We start from the raw sequence: 25425 nt of genomic DNA, 5'->3' as shown, positions 1-25425 counted from the left end.
TAGCTTCTGTGGTGGTGGTTGGAATGTAATTGCCCCATAATCTCAGGGAGTGGCACTATTAGGAGGTGTGACTTTGTTGGAGTGGGTATAACCTTGTTGGAGGAAGTGTGTCACTGTGGGGGTGGGCATTGAGGTTTCCTATGCTCAGGATACCACCCAGTGTCTCAGTCAACTTCCTGTTGCCTGCAAGCCAAGATGTAGAACTCTCAACTCCAGCACCACATCTGCCCACATGCCGCCATGCTCCCTGTCATGGTCATAGTGGACTGAACTTCGGAGACTACGTGAGCCACCTCAGTTAAATGTTTCCAGAACTGTTGCCATGGTCATGGTGTCTCTTCCCAGCAGCAGAAAACCCTAAGGCAGCCACACAGTACCTGCAGGACCAGTCTGGGCTGCATAGACACTGGAGCTGGGGGATATGGAAATGGCTCAGCGGATAAAGGACCTGAGTGTGGGTCCTCAGTACTCACCTGGCTAAGTGCACATGGCTGCAGCGCTGGGGTGGGTGGAACAGACAGAGTACTGTGTCTTGGCCACCAACCTAGCTGAAGAATAGCAAGCCTTAGGTTTGGTGTCTTACGCTCATGGACGCGTGCACCACACGCAACATGAGCACATACTCAGGCGCACATACGGCAACCAGACAAGGACAGAGCATTGAAAGGTCCAGCATGAATGGGTTTGTGGCTTCTGGGGGTTGTGTCTGTCATGTACTCTGGTATTTTGTGACTGTTACCACTGGACTTTCTACCCTTTAACAATACAACCCTGGCCCTAGTCCTCAGACAGGGCATGCTGTTGGGGATGATAGGGACACACTTTTATTGTCTCTAGAGCTGCTGCTGAGGCCCTGAGTCTCCAGGGGGGAGGAGATGCTGGGTGTTGTGTTTGGAGAGATACAAGGGGAAGTCATGTTCCGCTCATTGTTCTTAACCCTTTGAAGTGAGCCTCAGTCAGCCCCAAGGCTTACAGGGAAGGTTAAGGTCCTTTGAGGCAAGGAGTTGACAAAGGGCTTAGAAATAGGTCTCCCCCAAATCAGCTGAAAGTTGCTCTCTGATCTACGCACATGTTCACTGTGGCACACTCCATAGTAAATCAGTAGACGAAACTTTAAAAATTCTCGTGCCTTCTCCTAAGTCCCCCAGTAAGCAGGAAGACTTAATTTACCTCATCTTTAAAAATGTTAATACAGTGTAGCAAATCTTTTTTGTTTTGTTTTATTTGTTTGTAGTTCAGAGGGTTGGGAACACAGGAGGTACGTTCCTAACTGAAGTTTACTGTATTAGCTTTGTTTTACTGAAACAAGATTTCATACTGTTGCCCAGGCTAGCCTGGAACTAAGAGTAGCCTTTCTGCCTCAGTTTCCCGAGTGCTGCCACCAGGGCTGTTTCAGCAGTCTTTGTGAATGCCTGTGTATATGTGTGGAGGTCAGAGAACAGCTCGCAGGGGTCTGGTCTCTCCACCCTGTGGACTCTGGGGATCACACTCAAGTCGGCAGGCTTAGTGGCAAATCCTTTACCTGTTGAGCCATCTCACTGGCCCTAGTTTCAGCTGGCCTGGTCACTGTGTAGACCAGACTGTCCTCAAACTCACAGAGATCAGTTCATCTCTATCTCCCAAGTGCTGGGAATGAAAGGGTGTACCACTATATTTGAATTTGTCCCTTTTTACAAAAAAAAAAAAAAAAAAAAAAAAAAAAAAAGCTTGCTAGAGGACTGGAGAGATGGCTCAGTAAAGAGTACTTACTACTCCGCAGAGCACCTAAGCTTGGTTCCCAGCACCCATATTAGGCAGCTCACAATACTTGTAACTCCAGCTCCACAGGGTCCAGCGCCCTCTTCTGGCCTTTGCAGGCATCCACATAAACACATATGTACAAAAATACAAAAAGTAAATCTTAAACAACAACAAAACACTGAGGCTGGAGAGATGGCTTAGCTATTAAAAGTGTCTGTTGCTCTTACAGAGGACCTGGGTTTAGTTTCTGGCACTCATGTGGGGTCATGTGGTGGTTGACAATCATCTATAACTCCAGTTCCAGGGGATCCAAAAACCTTCTGGCCTGACTTCCCATCTCTGTAGGTACCAGACATGCCATGGTATATATACAGACATGGAGACAAATCATTCATACACATAAAATAAAATAAATACATTTTTAAGGTGGGTGTTGGTGCACAGTTTAAATCCCAGAACTCAGAAGCCAGAGGCAGGCGATCTCTTTGAGTTTGAGGCCAGGTCTACAAGGCTAGTTCCAGAACAACCAAGGCTATACAAGAAACCCTGTCTTGAAAAACAAAAATCAGTAAATAAATGGATGCACTCAAAAGCCCATGACAGCGTAGGGTGGCCTGACCAGTTCTGCAGCCACCCAGTCTCAGATCAATGCTTCAAGTCAGTCAACCCCAACACCTACTCCATCTACAAGCTGCTGGACCTCGAGGAGGAGCTGGTCTTGCAGAACCAGATCTGGGAGCACGTTATTGCCACCAAAGACAAAAACCTGAAACATAGCTGTAATCAAAGAAATCTTGAAAATGGTCCAGTATTTTTAGTGCTTAAGAGACCAGAGGCCTTGAGCCAGACCAGTGACTCGTGGCAATGAGTATTTGCATGTAGAACTGTATGGGCAAATACATACACACATGCACATGCAGGCACACACAGAGTGATGTACTGCGGTTTCCAATGCCATTGCAATGGATGAATTATGGATGGAGGAGTAGGAAGGATGGAGCAGTGCGTGCTCGGCAGAGAGAGACTGAACCATGTTGATGTCTAGGCCTCTGAGGCTGGAGGCTGTATTAATGACTGTGGCCTGTGCTACCGCCAGGGGACATGTCTGGGTTCATGGTCCTGCTGCAGCAGGAGGCATCGTTGATGTCCGGGGCCATGGTCTGTGCTGCCACATTAGGCCGTCTGTAGCTCACAGCTGCTGGAGGATGTAATGTCCACGGCCCATGCTACCAGCAAAGGCCATGCAGATGCCCATGGTCTGGACTTTGTCAGGGACCAGCCTTGACAAAAATACCACTCGCCAGTGTAGGGGCGTGGGGATTTAGAAGTATTAGTAAAGAATACAAAGATAATAAGACAGAAAAACATGGAATAGTACCAGGAGGGAATTCCAGTGAGTACTGAAATCAGCCCATGTTTAATTTCCAATTGCTTAAAATATCCCTGACCTCAAAATGTAGGAGTAAGACAAAAAACTGCGGTCGCGGGCTACGTCCATAGTTAAGCGTTCTGTCGCTAGAACAAAACAACCCACATTCTAGACCAAAACATCTGTAGACAAATCACTCCCTGTGTGGAATCCAATGTTATCTCCTTAAGAGACCTGGAAACTTGGTTGGATCCTTAGACTTTCTTTTTTATTGGGGGGGGGGTTCGAGACAGGGTTTCTCTGTGGCTTTGGAGCCTGTCCTGGAACTTGCTCTGTAGACCAGGCTGGTCTCGAAATCACAGAGATCCGCCTGCCTCTGCCTCCCGAGTGCTGGGATTAAAGGCGTGCACCACCATTGCCCTGCGGATCCTTAGACTTTTGTTTGAGGTAGAAACATATCTACTTCTCTATTCCTGAAATACAAGGTCTGGCTATTAGCCACACCTGCTGAAAATGATCTTGAGCAAACAGAACCCTCTGGTCTAAAACTAGGTAAGACCATTGTTTGAGGTAGAAACACAATAACCTAGAAGGAAATAGAGGTAATTTCCACCTCTCTGACCTTTGGTCAATATGGAAATAGGCTCACATTTTTGGGCCTCCACAGATGGCCGGCCTGAAGTGATGTTGATGTCTGTGGGCTGGGCTGCCAGTGGGAACTGTGTTGGTTGGTGTCTATGACCTGTACTGGAGACCAGGGTGAGGTAGGTCCATGGCACCATGGTACATGCTGACACCAAAAGGCACGATCCATGTTCCTGCTGGCTATAAAGGACAAGAACACATCTGCAGTGGCATCAATGATTGCAGACTCACAGTTGAGAAAGAGAGACATGGAAGAAGACTTCTGTGACAAACCCCATCCCCCCCAAAAACAGTCTAGACAGGAAGCCATTGAAGAGAACTCTTAGAAATTGTGATGGGGATGCTGAGGTGCAGCTTTCCACAATAAATAGCTGCCAGTTGGGGAGGAGAAAAACTCACTTTTCTCTGGGGGCGGGCCAACCACTGGGAGTTTGACTGTGCACTCGACTTTTTTTTTAATCTCTTTTTTTGGTGGAGGGAGGCCACAAGGGTGAGGGGGCAGACCTGGGAGGACTGGGAAGTGATCTGGGTGCATTATGTGAAATTCCCAAATAATAAATGAAAATATTAAGGAAAAATACATCTTTTAAAAAATTTAAAAAAAAAAAAACCCTTTCCAGTGGTTCAGTAGCAATACAGTGATAATGATGAAGATGAAGTACTGTGACCCCACTTACTGCCTTAGGCCAGCACATGGCCCCTGGGATTAGGGATTCTGCTTCCGATTCTCTTCCGTATGTTGCCTGAGACAGCCTCCTCTCCCTCACCGGTTCCTAGCTACATGCAAGGAAAGGAAATGGAGCTGTGTGAGAAGTAGACAGCAGAGCCAGTCATGCTGCGTGTCACTCCACTGCTGGTGTGCGACAGCAAGCAGGGAGATGAGGGGGAGCTTTAGCTAGGGCACAAGGGAGAAAGGGAGCCTGGAAAGTAGGGGCAGCTTGGAGAGGCTCCTAGAGCCTGAGGGCACAGGGAAGTGAAGTGCTTGGTAGCCGAGGTTGCTACCGAGGTGACAGGGGCAGAAGTGGGGTAAAGAGGCCCAGAGAACAATGCTGCTCTTTGCTGTTTTGCTTAGGGCAAAACCGTCCTCTTCGTTGGCATCATATAGAAACAAGGTTTATTAGTGTCTTTTTGGGTCAGAAGATAATATTTTTGGCTTCAGATGATGGGAAAGCCTTTGAAAAGCAAAAGAATGTCTTTCCTCTTGTTCCAGTAAGCTGATTTCTTGCAACTGGTTTATGACTTCAATGCTTCAATACTTAGCAAATTATTTGAAAGCTCTTTGGGGGCTAATCAGGGAAGAAAAAAAAGAACGCATATAAATGCTTCCCACCCCACCCCCTTCCTTTTCAGAGGAGAAATAAGAGCCTATTGGTCACACAAGCCAAGTCTCTAGAACTCTAAGCCAGATGGAAGCTTTTCCCATTGACAGCTCATTAGCTACGACCTGAGAAAACATTTATTTGCTCCCGGCTAAGGCCAAGGTCACACAACCCAAGTATTTTCTTGTAGGCTGAATTTTAAAATATGAGATAGCAGGTCATTAGACTGCCTCTGCCCCATCCAGACAACACAGCAAATACACTTGCCTCTAAGCCAGGTTTGGTTGGATGGAGGGGATGGTAAAAAGGCTGGGAACTGGTGACAACTTCTTCTGTTCCAGAACCGACATAGTGGCAGAAGAGAACCGACTCCAGAGTTGTCCCTTGACCTCCACAGTGTACCCACACGTGCACACACCCATAATAAATAAAGGCGATAAGATTTAGGCTGTCTGTAGTGGCATACTCCTTTAGTCACAGCACTGAGGAGGGTGGGGCCGCAGGCAGTGATCTCTTCAAGTTCAAGGCCAGCTACAGGTACCTGGTGAGACCCTGTCTCAAAAGGAAAATAAAATAAGGATCCTGAGCTTCTAGACTCTAGAAGAAAGAATTGACTACTGATGTTTGCCCATGACAGGGGCTGGGAGTGTCATCATCTTGTGGTTCTGTAGCTGGCTGGGCCACTGGGGTAGTTTTTGTAGCCTGGACTGACTCATGGAGATGCTGTTGCTGGGGTCTTCAGAGTTGCCCAAGTGATGCTAATACATAAACGAATCTTAGGAGCATGGGTTAAGTTTGAAGTGACAGCTTGATGTCTCAAGCTGGGAGAGGAAGAGCCTGGAGAAAGAAGCTAGACTAGAGGCCTCAGGGTCACCCGCCAACTTGCTGCTCTCACGCCTGCGCGCGTGTGTGTGTGTGTGTGTGTGTGTGTGTGTGTGTGTGTGTGTGTGGCAGTTTTAAAACTGGGTCTGCTCCTGTCGCCCCGACTGGCCTTGAACTTACTTCCACTTAACATGCTTAATTGAAACCTAAGGAGGAGTTGCTGGACTCTGCAAGGAAAATAAGGTTCCAGAAAGGCCTGAGCTTGACCCCACCTACCTACCCTGCTTGAAGTTTCTATGCACTGTTGCTGCTCCTAAGGTACCCTCTCCCCCCATCCCCCGAGATCTCACCAGGGCCTGCTTCCTCTGCTCCCTGACCCTGTAGTGTGATGACAGCTCCCAGGGGTTATCTCCTTCAGATGTTGCATCTCAAGAGGGCTGCCTTCCTGCTTGATCTAGTTCAAAGGCCTCTAGAAGGAACTGTATACTGGCCCGCTGTGGACAGCAGTAGTCAGTGGGTGGAAGCTACAGAGCAAGAAGAGGGGAGGTCTAGTCCTATAAAAGCTGGAGTCCTGGGGAACTTATGTAAAATGTACTACCTCAGAAACCAGAGGCAAGCAGACTCAGCTTGCCAGCTCTGCCAAGCCCGGGCAGCCCTCTTTAAAGGGGTTCCGGCAGAGCTGACTGGGTGCATTTCTAGGGAGGTCTGTGTAGCTTTTCCTAGGTGAAAGGCAGCAGTTTACAGGGTAGTAAGCCAGACATGCCTGTGCATGCTTTTAATCCCTGAACCCTCTAGGAAGAGGCAGGTGGGGACTGTGAGTCAAGGCAAGTCTGATCTGCGTAGCAAGTTCCAGATCAGTCAAGGCTGCACAATGAGATCCTGTCTTAAAGAAAAGAAAGCTGGGCATTGGTGGCACACACCTTTAATCCCAGTGCTTGGAGGCAGAGGCAGGCAGATCTCTGTGAGTTTGAGGCCAGCCTGGTCTACAGAGTGAGTTCCAGGACAGCCAGGACTACACAGAGAAACTCTGTCTCAAAAACCAAAGAAACAAAAGAGGAAGGGAAGGGAGGAAAGGGAAGTAGGGAAGAAAGAAAGAAAAGAAAGCTGGGTGGTGGTGGTGGTACACACCTTTAATACCAGCACTTGAGAGGCAGAGGCAGGTGGATCTCTGTGAGTTCAAGGCCAGAACTCTGGTCTACAGAGCAAGCAGAGCAAGTTTGAGGACAGCAAGGGCTGTTACACAGAGAAAGCCTGTCTCAAAAAAACAACAACAACAAAAACAGAAAAAGAAAAGAAAGAAGCGGCGGGGGAGAAGAGATGGAGTTTGAGGAAGTGTGGGTGGCTGCCCCCTCTGCCTCATCTGGTCTGAGCTTGCCTCCCAGTCCTCTTTTGGATTCGCTTCTGCACAGAAGGTAGACCCAGTTGGCCCCCTATGTGAGTAGGTATTTGCTTTGTTCAGTGGCTCACATAGCAGGTACTAAGAGTACACCTGGTAGTGAGTGCCCCGGGAGGTCATAGTTTAGCTGTTGGCTGAGCTGTCATCAGCAACCAGCCAGCTACCAGCAGTAGAAGGTAGGCAGCTTTGCTTGCTCATGCCTGTCCAGGTCTGTTGTGTTAGTGAAGACTCAGCAAGCAGCTGACATGGTAATCGAGGCACAGTGGACTTGGAAGCATAGAGTCTTTGGAGCCGTCTGTCTCTCCAGCTCCTGCCTGTCCCAGGGAGTACTGACTTCCTTCTCAGGCCCCGTGGTGTGTAGGGAGGATGGTTGCTATCAGCATCCTGTCATCCAGGGATGACAAGTCTCATGGAGGCTCTACATGACCACGTGCTCTTCTGGGCAGCTCACTAGAATAGATAGTGAGTGTGGGGGCATTTAATGTACTGCCCACAGAGATGGCACTTCCTTCCCTGAGCTCTGGGATAATGGCCCAGAGTGCCAGAGCCCTGTGCAATGTTCTGTAGAGGAACGGAGTTTCCCTGCCCATGAGGGCCACTATAACACACGCCCAGTCCTAGCATCCAGGGACTGGCTAATAGAGCCAACTCTGGTTCTGCCATGTTGTTGCAGCTTGCGAGGCAGGTGTGCTTGACTTAATGACCTGTTCCTGAGAGCGCTATGTGGTGGGCAAGGTGAGGGCCTCCTCATGCTCCCACTAGCACCAGGCTGCAAGTGTGTGCCAGCTCATGTGAGGGACGACTGGACACACCCACAGGCTAACCAGTGGGAAGGACCTGTAAAGTCCTGCCAGAATATGTCCGAATGAGCTTCTGGGACTGATGTATGTGTGTATGTGATGTGTATATATGTGTGCATGCATGTGTGTGTACTCAAGCCCCAGACACCTTGTCTCTGCCTCCCTAATGCTGAGCTAACAGCTGTGCTGCCACACCCCACTTCTTACATGGGTACCGGGGATCTGAACTGGGCTCTTCTGCTTCTGCAGCAGTGCTTTGCTCCGTGTGTTGCCCCCCGCCCCGCCCAACTGTTTTCTGATCACAGTTCCACTGCCAACCGAGCAGCTTGGATGCCGTGTGTCTGTTTGCCAGAGTTGAGCCTTATGGACAGTCTCCCCCACTCCGTTTCAGCTGGTGTCTTGTCCTCTTCTCAAGGCCACTGCCTTGCTCCAGCTCCCCGCCTCAGGCCTCAGTGACACTGTGGGAAGGCCAGAGCGGCAGCGTGAGGCTGACCTGCTGAGTTCTGTCCAACCTAAAAAGAGGAGAGCTCCTGGCAGGTCAGATGAGACAGTTCCCAGGCGGAGCCTGGGCAGAGCTGTGTTTTTCTTTCCCTGGACTGTTTTCAAGGAAAGAATGACAGTGTTGAGTGACATTCTGTCCCGATTTGCAGGCACACAGCCCCATGGAGCAGCACAGTGGAGAGAACGAGCTTAGTGTTTCTCCCTTGATCCTGCACAGATTCTATTACCTGGGCAATGTGGACAGCAGCAATGTTCTGACCCGTTGAGCCGTTCTCTCACCACCTCATAATTGATGGAGTTGTGTCCCCCAAAAGATGCCTCCAAAGACCCAGGAAACACCTGACAGTGGAGGCTTCTTTTTCCCTTCATCACTTCATCACTTCAGATGAGGTGTGGTGTCCCCAGACTTAAAGGTGAGGCTGTCGGGTGTGTAGTCTGCTCTTCCCTGCCTTTTCCTAGCCAGGCACATCTGAAAAGAAATTAAATCACTCATTTGTTCAGTCATTCCTGTCAGCTCAGAGTGGACACTACCCCTGTAGTGCTAGGACCTGAGCATCCAATTCACACTGAGACAGACGCTTTGCTTCCCTGTGCCTGGCCTAGAAGGGCCCAGTGTCAGAGCCTTGGCGTCCCTGCCAGTAAATGAGGCCTAGTGACTGCCTCGTCATCATAAGGCCCAGTGAGCAAGTGAGTGGAGTATACTGACCGCTCTGCACCCCCTGTGGTGAGCGCAGGGCCTCTTACAGCGGCCACACATAAAAAGACAGTGAGTACCCAGCACCTCTGCAACAAGCGGATGCCAGGAAGCAGTGCCCATGGCCCAGAGTGAGGGGCCTGCCTGCAGGCAAGCCAAGGCTAGAGTAGACTGCCTCTCAGAAGTCACACTGGGTCTTTTTAAAACTGGAAAACCAGCCCAATCGTGACTGTTTACATCGTTTTAGAGAATGGACTAGAAGCAATGTGGAGGATGCGAGGGGAGGATGCAAAACCCGGAGTGGCCGAGACACGAATGGACATTGAGTTGTATGTGTGGCTGGGATGCGCGAAACCCGCAACCTCTTGGAAAGTAGAATAAACAGGCCTTGGGGACAGATGGAGGTGGGGGCATCTCCGTCAGAGGGAGCAGTGAGAGCTCAGAAATGCCTTGCGAGCTAGATGGATAGCAGTGCCAAAAGGTGGGGGTGAGCAGGAGGGGGGGCTGCTAATATGTTCAGACGTGATGGCTGCAGAGCGTGTACACCCACAGGCCTGCGTCAGCCACAAAGCAAACATCACTACAGCACTCACCCTCTCTCCCGGCTCCTCCAGGACTTCTGATCACAAGGAAGGAACAGGCAGAATCTAGAACAGAGCAGTCTCATCATTCCAGAATGGGGCGCAAGAGGCTCCCAAGTGTAGAAAATAGATTTCATAGTTACCACGGAAGCAGTAAGAGACATGGGCTGACTCTGCAACTCACCAGCCGAGAGCTCAGGCCAGCCCTGGTCCTTTCTGGGTATTGGTTCCTTTGTTTATAACCTGAGGCCCATACTGCTTTTCGTCAGGACCTGTCACACTAACTATAGGCAGTGTTGGGGCCAGCGTGGTGGTGGTGTGATTGGTGCCCACGCCCAGCTTCACTGGAAGCTGCACATATTGGATTTTTAAAATTGCCATTTTGGGGCTGGAGAGATGGCTCAGCGGTTAAGAGCAGTGACTGTTCTTCCGGAGGACCTGAGTTCAATTCCCAGCAACCGCATGGTGGCTCACAACCATCTGTAATGAGGTCTGGCGCCCTCTGGCCTGCAGACATCCATGGAGGCAGAATGTTGTATACATAATAAATAAATAAAATCTTTAAAAAAAAATAAATAAATAAAAAAATAAAATTGCCATTTTGTTTGTTCTCTAACTGGTTAATTTTTTTTTTAATTTCTTGGCCAGTTTACATAAATAATAGTGTTGGGAGACCTTGAACTCCATTGTGAGTTCTGGCTGGAGGAGGCCCAGCAGCCAGTCCTGAGACTTGGTGGGGAGGGCAGCCTTCGCACCTGCCCTCTGGCTAAGGGGGAGTTGGCCAGGTCTGGGCTGGGTCTCTGTTCTAGGATCCATCCTCTGAGCTGCAGTTCCTATGCTCCTGTGATGGAGGCTGGGCCCCTGGGGGCTGGAGTAATGCTGGAAAATAAAATAAGCTGGAACCCAGGCTCAGCGAGCTCCACACAGAGGTGTCTGGTCCCAAGAAATCCCCGAGACAGCCTTGGCGGTGTGGAATAACCCTTTCCGTAACCCACGGAGAAGTGGCTATATGGGTTTCTTTCCTGCACCCATCTCGTTCAAGAGGAACCTCTTTGCCTTCCAGAGCAAGGATGTAGCCTTAGTCTGCTTTTTGATTTTTCTATTTTAACTTGAGATCAAAGAGGCTGGAGGCCGGAAGATATCTTAGCAGTTAAGAGCTCTTGATTCTCTTGCAGAAGGTTCAGTTTTCACCTTGTGGCTCACAGCCATAGGTAGCTCAGATCCAGGAGATCCAATGTAACACGAATTCTAATTGGTCTTAATAATAAAAACCCAGAGTCAGATATAGAGGTTAATGCTGAAGATCAGAGAAACAGAGCAGCCAGCCACTAAAGATTCCTTTTACTTCTATCAATGCTCAGACCGAAGGGGCGATCCTGTTCTCTGACTGTCTCCTTAGACTTCGTCCTCTGACTGCACGGGCGAGCCTCAGACTGCAACTGTCTCCACCAAACCTCAGACTGCACTGAGTTCCTGTCTCTTTCTGCCTTAAATTCCTCTCTCTACCCAACCATATCACTCCTGTCTCTACTCCCTAGTGCTGGATTAAAGGCATGGGATCCCGAGTGCTGGGATCACCTTTGTGTGAGCTCTGTTTCTCTTTTAGACAGATTCAATACTGTGTAGCCCAAGGTGGCCTTGAACTAAAAGATATCCATCCGCCCCTGTCTCCCCGAGTCCTGGGATTAAAGGTGTGTGCCACCACTCTCTTGGCCTATAGTGGCTTAACTCTGCACTCTGATCTTCAGGCAAGCTTAATTTGTTAATGTATAAACAAAATATACCTTCCAACAACCTTTTCTGACCTCCACGGGCACTGAGCACACACATGTACACAAACACACATACAAGCAAACTCAGCTCATTGCTGCACTTCACCTGCTGAGGCACCATGCCACATACCCCACCCCACCCCACCGCCACCCGGCATGGATTTTTTTTTTTAAAGATTTATTTATTTATTATGTATACAACATTCTGCCTCGATGTATGCCCGGGCGCCAGATGGTTGTGAGCCACCATGTGGTTGCTGGGAATTGAACTCAGGACCTCTGGAAGAGCAGCCAGTGCTCTTAACCTCTGAGCCATCTCTCCAGCCCCCGGCATGGAGTTTTAAGAATAAACACTGCATACCAAGTACAGCTTGCAGACAGACCCAGGCTGTGGCTGGCATTTCCTCAGCTAGCCTGCTTCTGGTGTCCTTTGGGCCATCAAACTGCTCATGTTATCACCAAAGGAGATACCAAAGAACACCTGATGGGAGCATTCCCGATTCTTCTCTGGTACAAGTACAGTGGCCTGGGGCAGGGCCTGTCCCCTCCTGGGGCTCACCTTCTTTATCTGCACAGTGAGGGCCAGACCTAGATCTGTGACTTTGAACTCTTTTTTTCTTTTCAGCAGCAAAACCTTTGTTTCAGCCCAGTCTTCCAAGGGATGCATCATAGGGTATGAAACAGGCAGAATGGAGCTGCCCCAGTTGCTGAGAATCTAGGGTTCCGTCCTGAGGCTGCCTCTGCCCTTCCCCAGGGCACCCCTGCCAGAGTCTACAGAACGCAGTGTAGTGCTAGCCCGCCTGCCAGCCACTCGCTCCACTCCCAGCCCAAATTCTGTGGATGCATGGGAGGGGGAGAGGGGGAGTAACCACCAGGTGTGCTAGCCTTGGCAGCCTCCCCACCGCCAACCCTCATTAATGCTGTCCTAGCATGGGACATCCTGACAGCCACTGGGTGTCACCAACCCTGCTGGTGCTTCCTGTGACTTCACCTCCTGTCTGTCACTGTTCTCATCTTACACATAAGACTGGGACTGAGGAGCTCACAGGCCACTGAACTGGGAGGTAAAGGAGCCCAGATGCCACCTGGTGCCTTGTACTTTCAGAATCTAGTCTAGGTAATAATCCTTCCCTTGTGTTTCTGTGGCATGCTTCAGTTGGTCAAGGTGGATTCCTCTAAACAGAACTTTCTCTTTTAAAAATTCACCACACAGGAGGCGGAGCAGTCCGAGGCCAGAGGTGCAGAGGTACTGAAGAAGCCCAAGGCTGCTGTTCCTTCCACCAACAAGAGGCCAAAGAAGGAGACAAAGAAGAAGCGGTAGAAGTAGAGAGGAGCCTGTGGCCTTGGCCGTGGGGGCAGCCCTCCTGGGAGCCAGCATCCTGTTTCCTCTCCTGGACTGTCTCTGTCCTTGGCTCAGGGTCTGAGGAAACTGAAGCTCCCTCTGAACAGTCCCCAGGCTCCGGCTGTGCGGACCACCACTTCCTCTCCCTTCACTCTGTGGTGCAGAGACTCTGAGAGCAGACGCTGCCCTGGAGAGTCCCGAAGCCAGGTCAGGCTCACAGAGCCAAACATTCACATTAATCCTCGGGTCCGGTGGTCTTCAGACCAGGGCCGTCACATCGCAGTGTGGAGCTGTTATCTAAGGCTACAAGCACCCCCTCTCCCAATACTTTTTGTGTGCACGGAACTTCACATGTGTTCAGCCCACTGAGTGTGGCAGCCAGGGCCTGGAGATGTTGGGGATAGAAGGACAGCAGAAGGCCTAGGCCCAGTGATGCCTGCACAGGCAGGTGCTTGCTGAATGAGGCCAGGTTTCCTGGGTGCACACTTTGTAAGCCTTTGACATGGGCTTGTCACTGTCGGAACAACCTCTTTTCCTCTTTTTACCCATCCCAACATTCCAAGTGCCTTTGACTCTGATCTGTCTTCCCCGCATCTTTCATTCCCTGGCCAGTGAAGAACAACTCTAGGGAAAAGTCAAATCCAATAAACCGTCATGCATGCCGAGCCTGCTGTGTTGTCGCTAACCTGGGAAAGGGACAGCCTGGGTTTCTCTCCTGGAAGTGAGGGGAGCGCTGTCCCCATAGACGTGGGACAGTGTGGACAGAATGGGCAGCTCTGGTCAGAGCCCTCCAGGTTTTCAGAAAGGGTCCATGCTGTCTTTGTCATTGGGAACACTTGTGAGTTAGTCTCCACAGGGTCCAGGCCCCTCTTACTCTGTAGGTTCCTGCTGCCAGAGGACAACAGTGCTTGTCCTTAGGGATGTGAGAAATATGATACCATATGATATGATACGATACAATAGAATATGGTAGAAAGCCTCAAGGCTCCAAGTGGTTCTGATCACATGCCCTGAATCAGCTGTCCAGGAAAACCCCTAAGACCACAAAGTCGGGTCAACTGGCTCATTCGCCTGCCAGACGCTTTCCCGAGTGTCATTAGGGCTGCTGAGGGACTTGGGGTACCTGTCCATTTCAGGTGCTAGTCTAGGCCACTTGGGATGCCACAGCGGGACTGTGACCCAAGCCTGGGGTCCTGGCCATGCAATTTAACAGACATTTATCCTGCTGTGCTCTTTAGTGTTAGTAGGGCAGGTGCTATGGGGTTCCTGCCTTGCAGAGGGCTTTGACAAGGCCTCCCGGAACCTCGGGTCTCAGGAAGTTCAGGGGCATTCTGCTTGGCAAAGGGCCACCTTGTGCAAACAAGCAAGCAAAGGGCTTTCTCTGAAGGTTTCTGCTTGTCAGTCACCTCTTAAACTCTTAGATTTCAAGCCACAGAAACAAGGGGCCTTTGTGGGAACCTCGGGTGCATCTGGCCAGGTGGGAGACTGATAGGCAGACACGTGGAGTGAGGAGTCTTCAAGTCACAGCAGGTTCTTTGGGAGCCCAATGCAGGGGCCCCATCTCAGGCCAAGGGGCTGCCCAGTTTCCTGGCTGAATGCAAGGGAGCAGCTGGCCAAAGGCAGGAGTTGAGACCTGAGGGCTATGGTGGGTGTGGGGCCAGGCCGCTGTAGATCTGTCCCCTGATGGAGAGAACCTCTAGCTCCCAGGAGAAATTCCACCTCAGGGTCCAACTCCATGGGTTACCTCAGAAGCTGGCTCCAGAGATCACTGTAGGTCACACGGTGCCTGTGCTTCCCCCATATCCTCCGCCCCTCTGTACTGTGGCAGAGATGGCTCTTGTGAGTTCTGACCATCTCTCCTGAGTCTCCTTCCCATCCCTGGTTCCCACTAATCAGAGAGAGGGAAGGGGACTCTGAGACTCCACCTTCTTGTTCTATTGGGACCACTGCCAAGTAGACGAGGCCCCATGGAGCAGGCCCTACTCACTTCCCTCAGTAGTTCAAATGCTCACCTGTCTGGAAACACCCCCACAGAGTGCCCAGAAATAGTGCAGTCCAACATCTAGGCATCTCATAGCACAGGGGAGCTGGCAGTAACCATCACATCACCCAAATGCCAATCATTCCCAACATCTCTCCTCCAGACCTGGTATCCTACTCAGCATCTCCCTGTAGACGCCGAAGAGCACCTCGACATCAACGTCATCATCTACCGCTGGTCTCTTTACCTGCATCTCAGGCCAGCTGGCCAGGGAGTGCATGGTCTTCCGCCTGGAAGAACATCTCTCCTAAAGGTGAATGAATGAATGAAAACAAACAAACGAGGCAGGAGAGATGGCCTTGACTGCACTTGCAGAGGACCTGAGTTCAGTTCCCAGCACCTATATGGCAGCTCACAACTGCCTGTAACTCTGGCTCTAGAAGATCCAATGCCCTTCTGTGGCATTGTGGGCGTCAGCACATACTCAGTGCACATACATACACGCAGACAAAATACTTATGCATGTAAAATACATTTTAAAATCTTTTTTAAAAACTGAAAGCCATCCTGGGCAGTGGTGGCACCTACCTTTAATCCCAGCATTCTGGAGGCAGAAGTAGGTGGATCTCTGAGTTCAAGGCCAGCCTGGTCTACAGAGTGAGTAGCAGGACAATCAGGGCTGTTATACAAAGAAACCCTACCTTAAAAACAACAAACAAGAACAAAAAAACCAAGTATACAATTCAGTTTTATATATACATTATATATAACCACCATGATCAAGCTGGTTAAAATATCCATCGCCTGAGTTCTCTGTGTGTGTGAGAGGGCGTGCTAGTTCTGTGAACACTTAGTCTCTACCTCCTTGGCACATTTTAAGTACACACAACAGTAGGAGACCTGAGATCACCTTGCTGCAGGTGTTAGACCTATGGAATTTGTTGCCATGCATAACTGAAGCCTTGGGCCCTTTGGCTACTTAGTATCTTACCAGGTATCACACCAGCCTCTCTGCCCCTGGCATGCACCACTCTGCTCTCTGATTGTGAGTTTGACAAGAGTGATCATAATATCCTATATCTGCCCATGTCGCTTAGTTCAGTATCCTCCAGTAGTACCTTTCTGTTGTTGCAAATGGCTGAATCCTTCCTTCTTCCCTCCCTCCCTCCCTTTCTCCCTTCCTCCCTTCCTTCCTCTCGCCTCCCTCAGTCTACTGAATACTGGGATTATAGTCATGCACCACAATGCCCAACTTTTTGTTGTTAAAATGAGATATATGCTATTGTTTACATTACCCCAGCACCACACACACACACATACACACACACACACACACACACACACACACACACACACATAGGGTCTCCATGTGCGGCACTGGCTGTCCTGGAACTCATTCAGTATAGATCAGACTGGCCTCAGACTCACAGAGATCTGCCTGCCTCTGACTTCTGAGTGTTGGAATTAAAGATGTTTGCCACCTTGCCTAGCCTGTTTTTAACTTTCTGAGCCTTTTTAAATGTTTAACTTACACTCCTGATGACGGACACCAGGGTTCTAACTCTTCCATGTCCTTGCCAACACTTATCTTTCTCTTGAGCCATTCTATCAAGTGCAAGGTGACAGCTCCTGGTCTTGTTTGTACTTCCCCAAGGATGGGAGTGAGGACTTTCAACATGCCAGTTTGCCATGTGGAGACCATCTTAGGACACGTGTCTGTCTGTTCAGGTCTTTTGGCTGTTATTAGGTCAGGCAAATTGGCTTTTTTGCTACCAGATTGCATGCATGCTATTTTAGACATTAGCCCTTTATTAAACGTGACTTGCAACTCTTCCCTTCTGTAGGGTGACTTTTTGTCTTGTTTCCTTTCTCATGAATCTTTACTTCGATGAGGTTGCACCTGTTTAATTTGTCTTTGGTCTTTGCACAAGGTGCTTTTAGTGTCATTTCCAAAAAGGAAGAGAGAAGGAAAAGCAGGTGTGGCAGTGCACATCTTTAACTCAGGAACTGGAGGCAGGCAAAGAAATCTCTGTGAATGTGGGGCCAGCCTGGTCTAACACAGAGAGGTCTAGGCCACCCGAAGCTACATAATGAGACCCTGTATCAACAAACCCCCTCTTCCTCGAAGTGTCCCTTTGTCAGGCCGTATGTTTCAATCTACTTTCATGGGCTTGAAAGACGGACTTAGTGACTGGAGTTCAGTTCCCAACACCATGTCAGACAACTGTCAACTCCAGCTGCAGGGAATCCTTTGGCCCCTGCGGGCCCCCCCACAGACACACGTGCATAGACCCCCACAGACACACATGCATACATGTAACTAAAACGAATCTGCTTGAGATCAGGTTTGCATATCATGTAAGATGAGGGGCCAGTTCACTGCTTTGCGTGTTGCTGTCTCGGCGCCATGGACTGAAGAGAGACTCACTTCTCTGCTGTGCATTTTGGTCTCTTGTTGAAGATTAATCGACAACATGTGCTTGGGTTTATTTCTGGGCTCACATTCTGTTCCCCGCTCATGTGCTTGTTTTAATACCAGTATCATCCCATTCTGCTTATTATAACCTTGTAGGACAGTTTGAAATGGGGTGCATCTGGCTCCATTTGAGCATCTGGCTTCGTTTGCGCATCTGGCTTTGTTCTTTCCGAAGACACTTCAGACTATCCAAGGTCCTTGGCACCATATGAATTTTAGGGTAATTTTTTTTCTATTTCTGTGAAAAAAATGAATTCTGGAAGGAATTACACTAAATCTCTAGGTCACATAGGCTAGTATGTGACATTTTAACAGTATTGCTAGTTCTTCCAGTCCATGAACATGGGAAATCTCTCTTCAAGGCTTGAAGGGTCCTGTGACTTGCACGTGGCTTGTCTCCTAAGGTCTCCTGTAGTAGAAGCCTGGCACACAGTGTGGTGGTATGGGATGTGACAGAAACCCCCTTCAACACATGGGCTTAATGGGAGCTTGCTCTGGCCTTGGGGGGAGTCACCCTCTTATGATGCCCCCCATAATGTTGTTCGCATGAACTGTCATGAGAACTAGTTAGGAAAATGTGAGTCACCTCCCTGAAGCCTTTTCAGCCCCATTTCCCTTTAAATACGATACCCCAAAGATATCTATGTTCTAATCCCCAAGCCTGGGTGTGTGTGTGGGGTGGGGGGAGATGCAGGTATAATCAAATGAAGGATTGGAGCAGGGAGAATTATTCTAGAAGATCCAAGTGGCCCGGTTTTATCAGAGGAGCCTTTATAAGAAAAAGAGGGAGAAAGGAAGTTGAAGTCAGAGAGTGTGTGACCCAGAAGCGGAAGTTGGAGCCATGAGCAAGGAATGCGGGCAGACTGTGGAAGTCATAAGATGCGGTAGAGAATTCCCGGCACCCCATAGAGGAAGTTCCTTCATGGTGACAGCCAGCATCTTCATTTTCATCCAGAGGGAACCATTTTGGACCTGTAATCTTTTTTTTTTTTTTTTTTTTTTTTTTTTGGTTTTTTCGAGACAGGGTTTCTCTGTGGCTTTGGAGCCTGTCCTGGAACTAGCTCTGTAGACCAGGCTGGTCTCGAACTCACAGAGATCCGCCTGCCTCTGCCTCCCAAGTGCTGGGATTAAAGGCCTGCGCCACCACCGCCCGGCTGGACCTGTAATCTTAAGGACTAGGAAACACTAGATTTTGGTTGCTTGTTGCCTAAAGGAAGTGAGGTGTGTTCCTTTCTTAATATTAATTGTCAGCCTGACAGGATCTAGAGCAGTGTTTCTCAACCTGTGGGCTGTGACCCCTTTGGTGATCAAATGACCCTTCCACAGGCACCACGTAGCAGATATCCTACAGTTCAGATACTCAGATTATGATTCATAACAGTAGCAAAATTACAGTTATGGAGTAACAATGAAAATAATTGTATGGTTGAGGTCAGCACAATGTGAGGAACTGTATTAAAGGGTCACGGTGTTAGGAAGGTTGAGAACCATTGCTCGAGAGTCACCTGGGAGATGTGTTTCTGGGCAATGTCCTGGATTGCAGTGAGTGAGGAGGGAACACCCGCCCACTGTGGGTGGCACCATTCCCTGCTGGGGTTTGATTGGCAGCATTTAGTCATCCTTCTCTGCTTCCTGATTCTGGATGTGACATGAACAGAGGCTTCAAGCTTCCTCTGCCATGATACCTCCATCGCGATGGGCCGTACCTTTGAACGTGAGAGCCAAAATAAACTGTCCTTTCCTTGAGACGTTAGGCAGAGGCAGGGGCTATAAACAGTATGTACCAGGTTGTACACTTTAAGATGCTTAATTCTGGGCCAGGCGGTGGTGTCTCAAAAAACCAAAAAAAAAAAAAAAAAAAAATGCTTAATTTTATGGTTTATGGTATGTGAATTTGACCTTAATAAAGGTAAGAAGTGAAAAATAATAAATAAATAAATAAATAAATAAATAAATAAATAAATAAATAAAACCTCAAACCAGGCATGGTTTGGTGTCCCAGGACTCCATCTCAGCACCTTGGAGATGGAGGCAGGAACAAAAGCCCAAGGCCATCCTTGGCCACACAGTGAGTCCAAGACCTGCCTGGGCTTTTCTGAGCTTTTCTTCTCCCCCAGCAGAAGCGCTCCTGGAGAATTCCAGAAGGGAAGAGAACAGCAGCATGGCAAGAGTTGGGACCAGGGTCTTGGAACCTCAGCTCAATTACAGGCACCTCCATGTCCTTATCTGATATAGGTGGGTCTTCTATCTATCTGTTGATTTCATTGGTTAATAAAGAAATTGCTCTTGCCTGGACTGCTGCATAAACTGGACACAAAGAACCCTCAGAAAGAGGACTGCTGAACTTGCCTAAAGGTGAGATGGTCTTTCGGGGTTCCTGATTCATGAAAGAGTCTGCGAGACATTCTGCAGGACACAGCAGAAAGTGACTGAGCTGCCTTTGAAATTTCCTGCTTCCAAACAAAAAATTTACAGAGCATAGTAAAGACTTTATAAGTGAGGGCAGTAAAAAAGACTGGAAAATCAGGAACAATATTATTCTAAAAGTGGTCCATCCTCAGACCAGCATGATCTTGGCTGCCATGGAAGTCGCACATGGAGATGATCTGGGCTGATGTCATGCTTGCTCTTGTTTTTACAGATCACTGAATACTCTAGTAGATTTTGCCATCAGTTTTTCCTTTCCTCATCCATTCAATGATCAAATCATGGAGGGTAAAAATAGCAAGGAAGTGCCTGCCGTGTATGCATGTTTAATAATAAAACTGAAAGTCAGGCGGTGGTGGCGCACGCCTTTAATCCCAGCACTTGGGAGGCAGAGGAAAGTGGATCTCAGTGAGTTCGAGGCCAACCTTGTAGCACAATTAAGAAAAACTCCAAGACAGATATTGGGGTCACTTGCTCTTACCTCCACCTCAGTCTGAAATGGCGATCCTGCCTCCAGGAATCTCAGAATGGGACTGAGACTGAGAACTGTCTCCTCCTGTCTTTAGTGTTTCTATTTCAGTTTTCAAGTCCTGAATGGTTTCTTTTATATGTTTCGTTTCTTTTTCTTGGTTTTCTTTAAGTGATTTGCTGATATCTTCCAATTTTTTTGTTTTTCTTTTCCTCAATTTCTTTAAGGGAATTTCTCATTTCATCTTTAAAAATTTCAAACATTCTCTTGAAGTTATTTTTAGGTCATTTTCTTCTGGTTCATCCATATTTGGTTGTTCAGGTCTTGCTGTTGTAGGGTCTTTAGGTTTTACTGGTGTTGTGTTGCTCTTTGAGGTATAGCGTGTGATCTTACCTTTTCTATTCATCTTTTCCTCTAATAGGTGTGGTTGGGGCTGTCTGAAATTTTATTTTATTTTATTTTATTTTATTTATTTTTTTGGTTTTTCGAGACAGGGTTTCTCTGTGGCTTTGGAGCCTGTCCTGGAACTAGCTCTGTAGACCAGGCTGGTCTCGAACTCACAGAGATCCACCTGCCTCTGCCTCCCGAGTGCTGGGATTAAAGGCGTGCGCCACCATCGCCCGGCCTGAAATTTTATTGAATAATCTTCTAGGTGCCAGTGAATCCAAAGCTCAGATGGTTGTTCCTTGTGGTACAGTCAGTGCCACAGTTCTAGTTACCCTGTTGGTTACTCCTGTTCCTGGAGATAGCTCAGTGCTCCTGGACTCTGCTCTGCTCCCTTGCAGTTTGTCTCAGGTCTACTTTGGCCTAGGACACTGGCTTTGATCTGCTTCTGTAAATCCTGGTCTGGATCCCCTCCTGCAGAAGTCCTTGGCTTGGAGTTGAACCTGTTCCAGTGGAGATCGCTGCTGACTCTGGATCTGGTTGCTGGCTCAATCCTGATCCACCAGTGTCCTGGGACTGGATTGGCTCCTGGTTTCTGCTCCCGGTGGAGATTGTTTGTTCTCTGTCCTAGGTAGCTGGTTCTGTCCCACTCCGGTTCTGGTGGAGATTGCTGACTCTGAGTCAGATCGCTAGCTCAATCCTGGTCCACCAGTGTCCCGGGATTGGGTTGGCTTCTGGGACTCTCCTCCTGTTTTATATTTCTCTCTAGGGCTGAGATTAAAGGCATGTACCACTGGGATTAATAGACATGTAAGGCTGACCAGTAGGGCTGTTTTACTCTCTGATCTTCAGGCAAGCTTTATTTATTAAAGTACAAATGAAATATTATTACACAGCCTGGTCTACAAAGAGAGTATCAGGACAGTTAGGACTGTTACACAGAAAAACCCTGTCTCAAAAAACCAAGAGAGAGAGAGAGAGAGAGAGAGAGAGAGAGAGAGAGAGAGAGAGAGAGAGAGAGATAGAGAGAGAGAGAGAGAGAGAGTCTCAAAAACTAAAGTGGAGGCCGGCCGGTGGTGGCGCACGCCTTTAATCCCAGCACTTGGGAGGCAGAGGCAGGTGGATCTCTGGGAGTTCGAGGCCTACAAGAGCTAGTTCCGGGACAGGCACCAAAGCTACAGAGAAACCCTGTCTCGAAAAACCAAAAAAAATAAAATAAAATAAAATAAAACCAAGTAAAACAACTAGAAATAACCCCGGTGTCACCAATAACAGAATTGGCAAAGTGTGCCAGGCATGGTGGCACACATCTATGTCATCTCGGTACTCAGGAAGCTGAGGTAGAATCGTAAGTTTCAGGCCAGCCTGGCAATACATAGTGAGACCTTGTCTCCTCGTCCCATCACCCGTTCCCCAAAAGAGAAGAAGAAAATTTCCTGAAAGAGGTAAAATGTGGTATATTTAAAACCAGTGTTAAAGTATCTAAATAAATCTAAAAAGTATTTTGGTGAATGTAGCAGGCCAAGCAGACCCATGCAACACACACTTTCTGTTTCTCGTCCAATGGGATAAGAAAAAAGACAGATACGCTGCATGCCTCTGGGAGAAGGACTGAGTACAAAGGCTTTCTGGAGGGAACCGGATGTTCTAGGGTGCATAAGCCTGGCAGCCTAACCTCTATTCTGGGAACCCACAGAGGAAGGGAGAACCAACTCGACAGAGTTGTCCTGTGCCTGTCAGTGTGTGCCGTGGCATGCATGAGCTTGCGTTCACACACACGCATCCTGCGCTTACACAGCAGTAGTGAATCCACTTTTAAGGTTCTCTGTGTTGATATGCTGTCACCAGAATGGACTGAATGCCAAGAAAGAGCTGGCCTCCCCACTCCATGTAAACTGCACTAAACAAACCTCCATCCAGAGGGCCGGATTATCAAGTCAAACGCTTTGCTGTCTGCCTCCTCCACAGATCTCTTCAGCTGGTTTGCTTGCTTCTGCCTCACAGATGAGGAAACGGAGGCTCAGTTTACATTAAGGAACTTGCCTTGAGGAACTTGCTAGAACAGTGAGATCAGAGCTCAGGTGGAGGTGACTTCATGACTCTGGGCCGCCCTGTCTCCTCCCTGAGGGTTTACTGTGTTGGCAGCTGACTGGAGACAAGTTCATCAGCCCCTGAAGTCATCGGTGTCAGGATTGTGCCGGGAGTCTGCCTAGTTTGGGGTAGGGAGCTGAAAGTGTAACTTTGTCTATTTTTGATGAAACTCAAGATCTCTTGTATGCTAGACAAGCACTCTTTTCTGAGTTATAGACCTAGTCCTAAATTTTCTATTATTTATTTATTTATTTAGAGTGTATGGGTGCTGTGGGATAATTCTCTTGTACACTGTAAAGATTTGTCACTTGTATTAGTTTAATAAAATGCTGATTGGCCAGTAGCCAGGTGGGAAGATCAGACTAGGAGAATTCTGGGAAGAGGAAAGGCAGAGAGATGCTGTCACCAGCCTGATGCAGAGAAAGCAAGATGAGAATGCCTTACTGAGAAAAGGTACCAAGCCAAATGGCTAGACATAGACAAGAATTATGGGTTAAGTTGTGAGAGCTAGTTAATAATAAGCCTGAGAAGAAACCCTGTCTCGAAAAACCAAAAAAATAATAATAATAATAATAATAATAAGCCTGAGAAAACAGGCCAAATAGCTTATAATTAATATAAGCCTCTGTGTGTTTCTTTGAGACTGAACAACTGCAGGACCAGGAGGGACAGAAATTTCTTTTTTTTTTGTTTTTGTTTTTGTTTTTCGAGACAGGGTTTCTCTGTGGTTTGGGAGCCTGTCCTGGAACTAGCTCTTGTAGACCAGGCTGGTCTCGAACTCACAGAGATCCGCCTGCCTCTGCCTCCGAGTGCTGGGATTAAAGGCATGCGCCACCACCGCCCGGCTCAGGGACAGAAATTTCTGTAACAGTATGGGTGTTTTGCCTATATATATGCATGTGTACCAAACACAGAGATGCAGTTCCCTTAAAGGCCAGAAGAGGGCGTAAGATCCCCCTGGCACAGATGGCTGTGTATTTTAGATGCTGGGAATCAAACCTTGGTCCTCTGGAAGAACAGCCAGTGCTCTTGACCCCTGAGTCATCTCTCCAGCCCTTTTGCTACCTTTTTGAGATAGCGTCTCATTCTGTAGCCTAGAATGGCTCTGAGCTCATGAAGTGAGCTATCTCTTGAGTGCAAGGATTATTGGGATAAACCATCACATCTGGTTCCCAAAAGTATACGTTTTAATTTTTGTATGTAGCTGAAGATGACCTTGAACGTTCTGCTCCTCTTGCCTCTGCCACCCGCATTCATTGATCAGCCGTGGCAGCCCATCCTTTTTAAAGGAGAAGGCATGGAGAGCCCATAAACTTGAGCATCATTGCCCTATAGTTCAAAATCAGCTCCTATAGTTCAAAATCAGCTCTTTACAGCTGTCTCAGTTTGTTTGCTGACCTTGAGCCCATCAATCTGCCTGCTGGGCCTGACCTTGTATGCCACCACACCTGGTTCTCCATCTGCTTTTAAAAGGCTGTGAAGCCTGGTTGTCTGTGAAGCCTGGACACTGTGAAGCCTGGTTGTATGTGAAGCCTGGAGCTGTGAAGCCTGGTTGTCTGTGAAGCCTGGAGCTGTGAAGCCTGGTTGTATGTGAAGCCTGGAGCTGTGAAGCCTGGTTGTCTGTGAAGTCATCAACCTCCCAGCTATTGCATGTTGTCCATCTTACCTGAGAGACCCACCCGAGACTTACCACCTCCCTTCTTGTCAATGCGGAGCAAACAGTGTCCAACTCCAACGGTGAGCAAGCTGTTTCATGTTAGAGGAACACACACAATAGCTGAATTCTGACTGGATTAGCTCCCTGAACAACTAAAGCAGTCACTCTATAGTTTTGTGGTCGAGGGTAGCCTGGAACCCTCCCTCTTCCTGCCTCAGTTCCTCCACGTGTTGGGATTCTAGGCATGTACCACCATGAAGGACTTCTAAACTATTTGGGTTTTTGTTTTGTTTGTTTAGTTTTTTTCTGCGAGTGGTGGTGGTTTTTTCCTTTCTTTCTTTTTTCTTTTTTTGAGATAGGGTTTCTTTCTTTCTTTCTTTCTTTCTTTCTTTCTTTTTTTCTTTCTTTTTTTTTTTGTACCTGGAGGGACAGCCGTGGGTGCTGGGAACCAAACTGTTATATTTTTGGTTGTGAGCCTTTAACAGCTGAGCCATCCCTCCAGGCCGACAGGGTTTCTCTGTGTAGCTTTGGAACCTGTCCCAGAACTTGCTCTGTAGACCAGCCCTGCACCTGCCTCCCGAATGCCAGGATTAAAGGCGTGCACCACGATCGTCCGGCCTCTATTTGGTTTTAGTGCGCACAGTGGCTCACCTGTCTCAGTGGCCGTGGCCATGCTCAGCCATCCCTGTTTAAAGAGCAGTGTCAACTCCTAGTGTTGTTGGACAACACTCCTGTGCTTTGAGAGGACTCAGATGAAACCTCGGTTCTCTCAGAAAGCTGGTCTCTTGGGGGGGGGGGAACTATACACATGTCCAGTGTCCGCAGCTGCTGTCCACCACGGAGAGGCACCATCTGGGAATCCCCTTCTGCCCTTAGAAGTCCCAGGATGGGTTTCATGATCTGTGTTTTCCCAGGAACTGGCAAAGGATACTGCGAGTGAGTCATTCTTTTCTTGGCAA

The 25425-nt window shown here is 48.4% G+C and overlaps 1 protein-coding gene across 1 annotated transcript in view; it reads left to right on the top strand.

The window, feature by feature from the left end:
• The window catches only part of Manbal (mannosidase beta like), a 34453-nt gene extending 20807 nt beyond the window's left edge, over positions 1-13646 (top strand). The window contains exon 3 of the mRNA XM_057781464.1: positions 12853-13646. Within this exon, the coding sequence (XP_057637447.1) occupies positions 12853-12960 (108 nt within the window). The 3' untranslated portion in view covers positions 12961-13646. The remainder of the gene's footprint in view (positions 1-12852) is intronic.
• Positions 13647-25425: the final 11779 nt, after the last annotated feature.

This window comes from Chionomys nivalis, chromosome 9 (genome assembly GCF_950005125.1).
Source record: "Chionomys nivalis chromosome 9, mChiNiv1.1, whole genome shotgun sequence".
NCBI lineage: Eukaryota > Metazoa > Chordata > Mammalia > Rodentia > Cricetidae > Chionomys > Chionomys nivalis.
The sequence above is the reverse complement of the archived record's forward strand: the minus strand, read 5'-3'. Positions and strand labels throughout refer to the sequence as shown.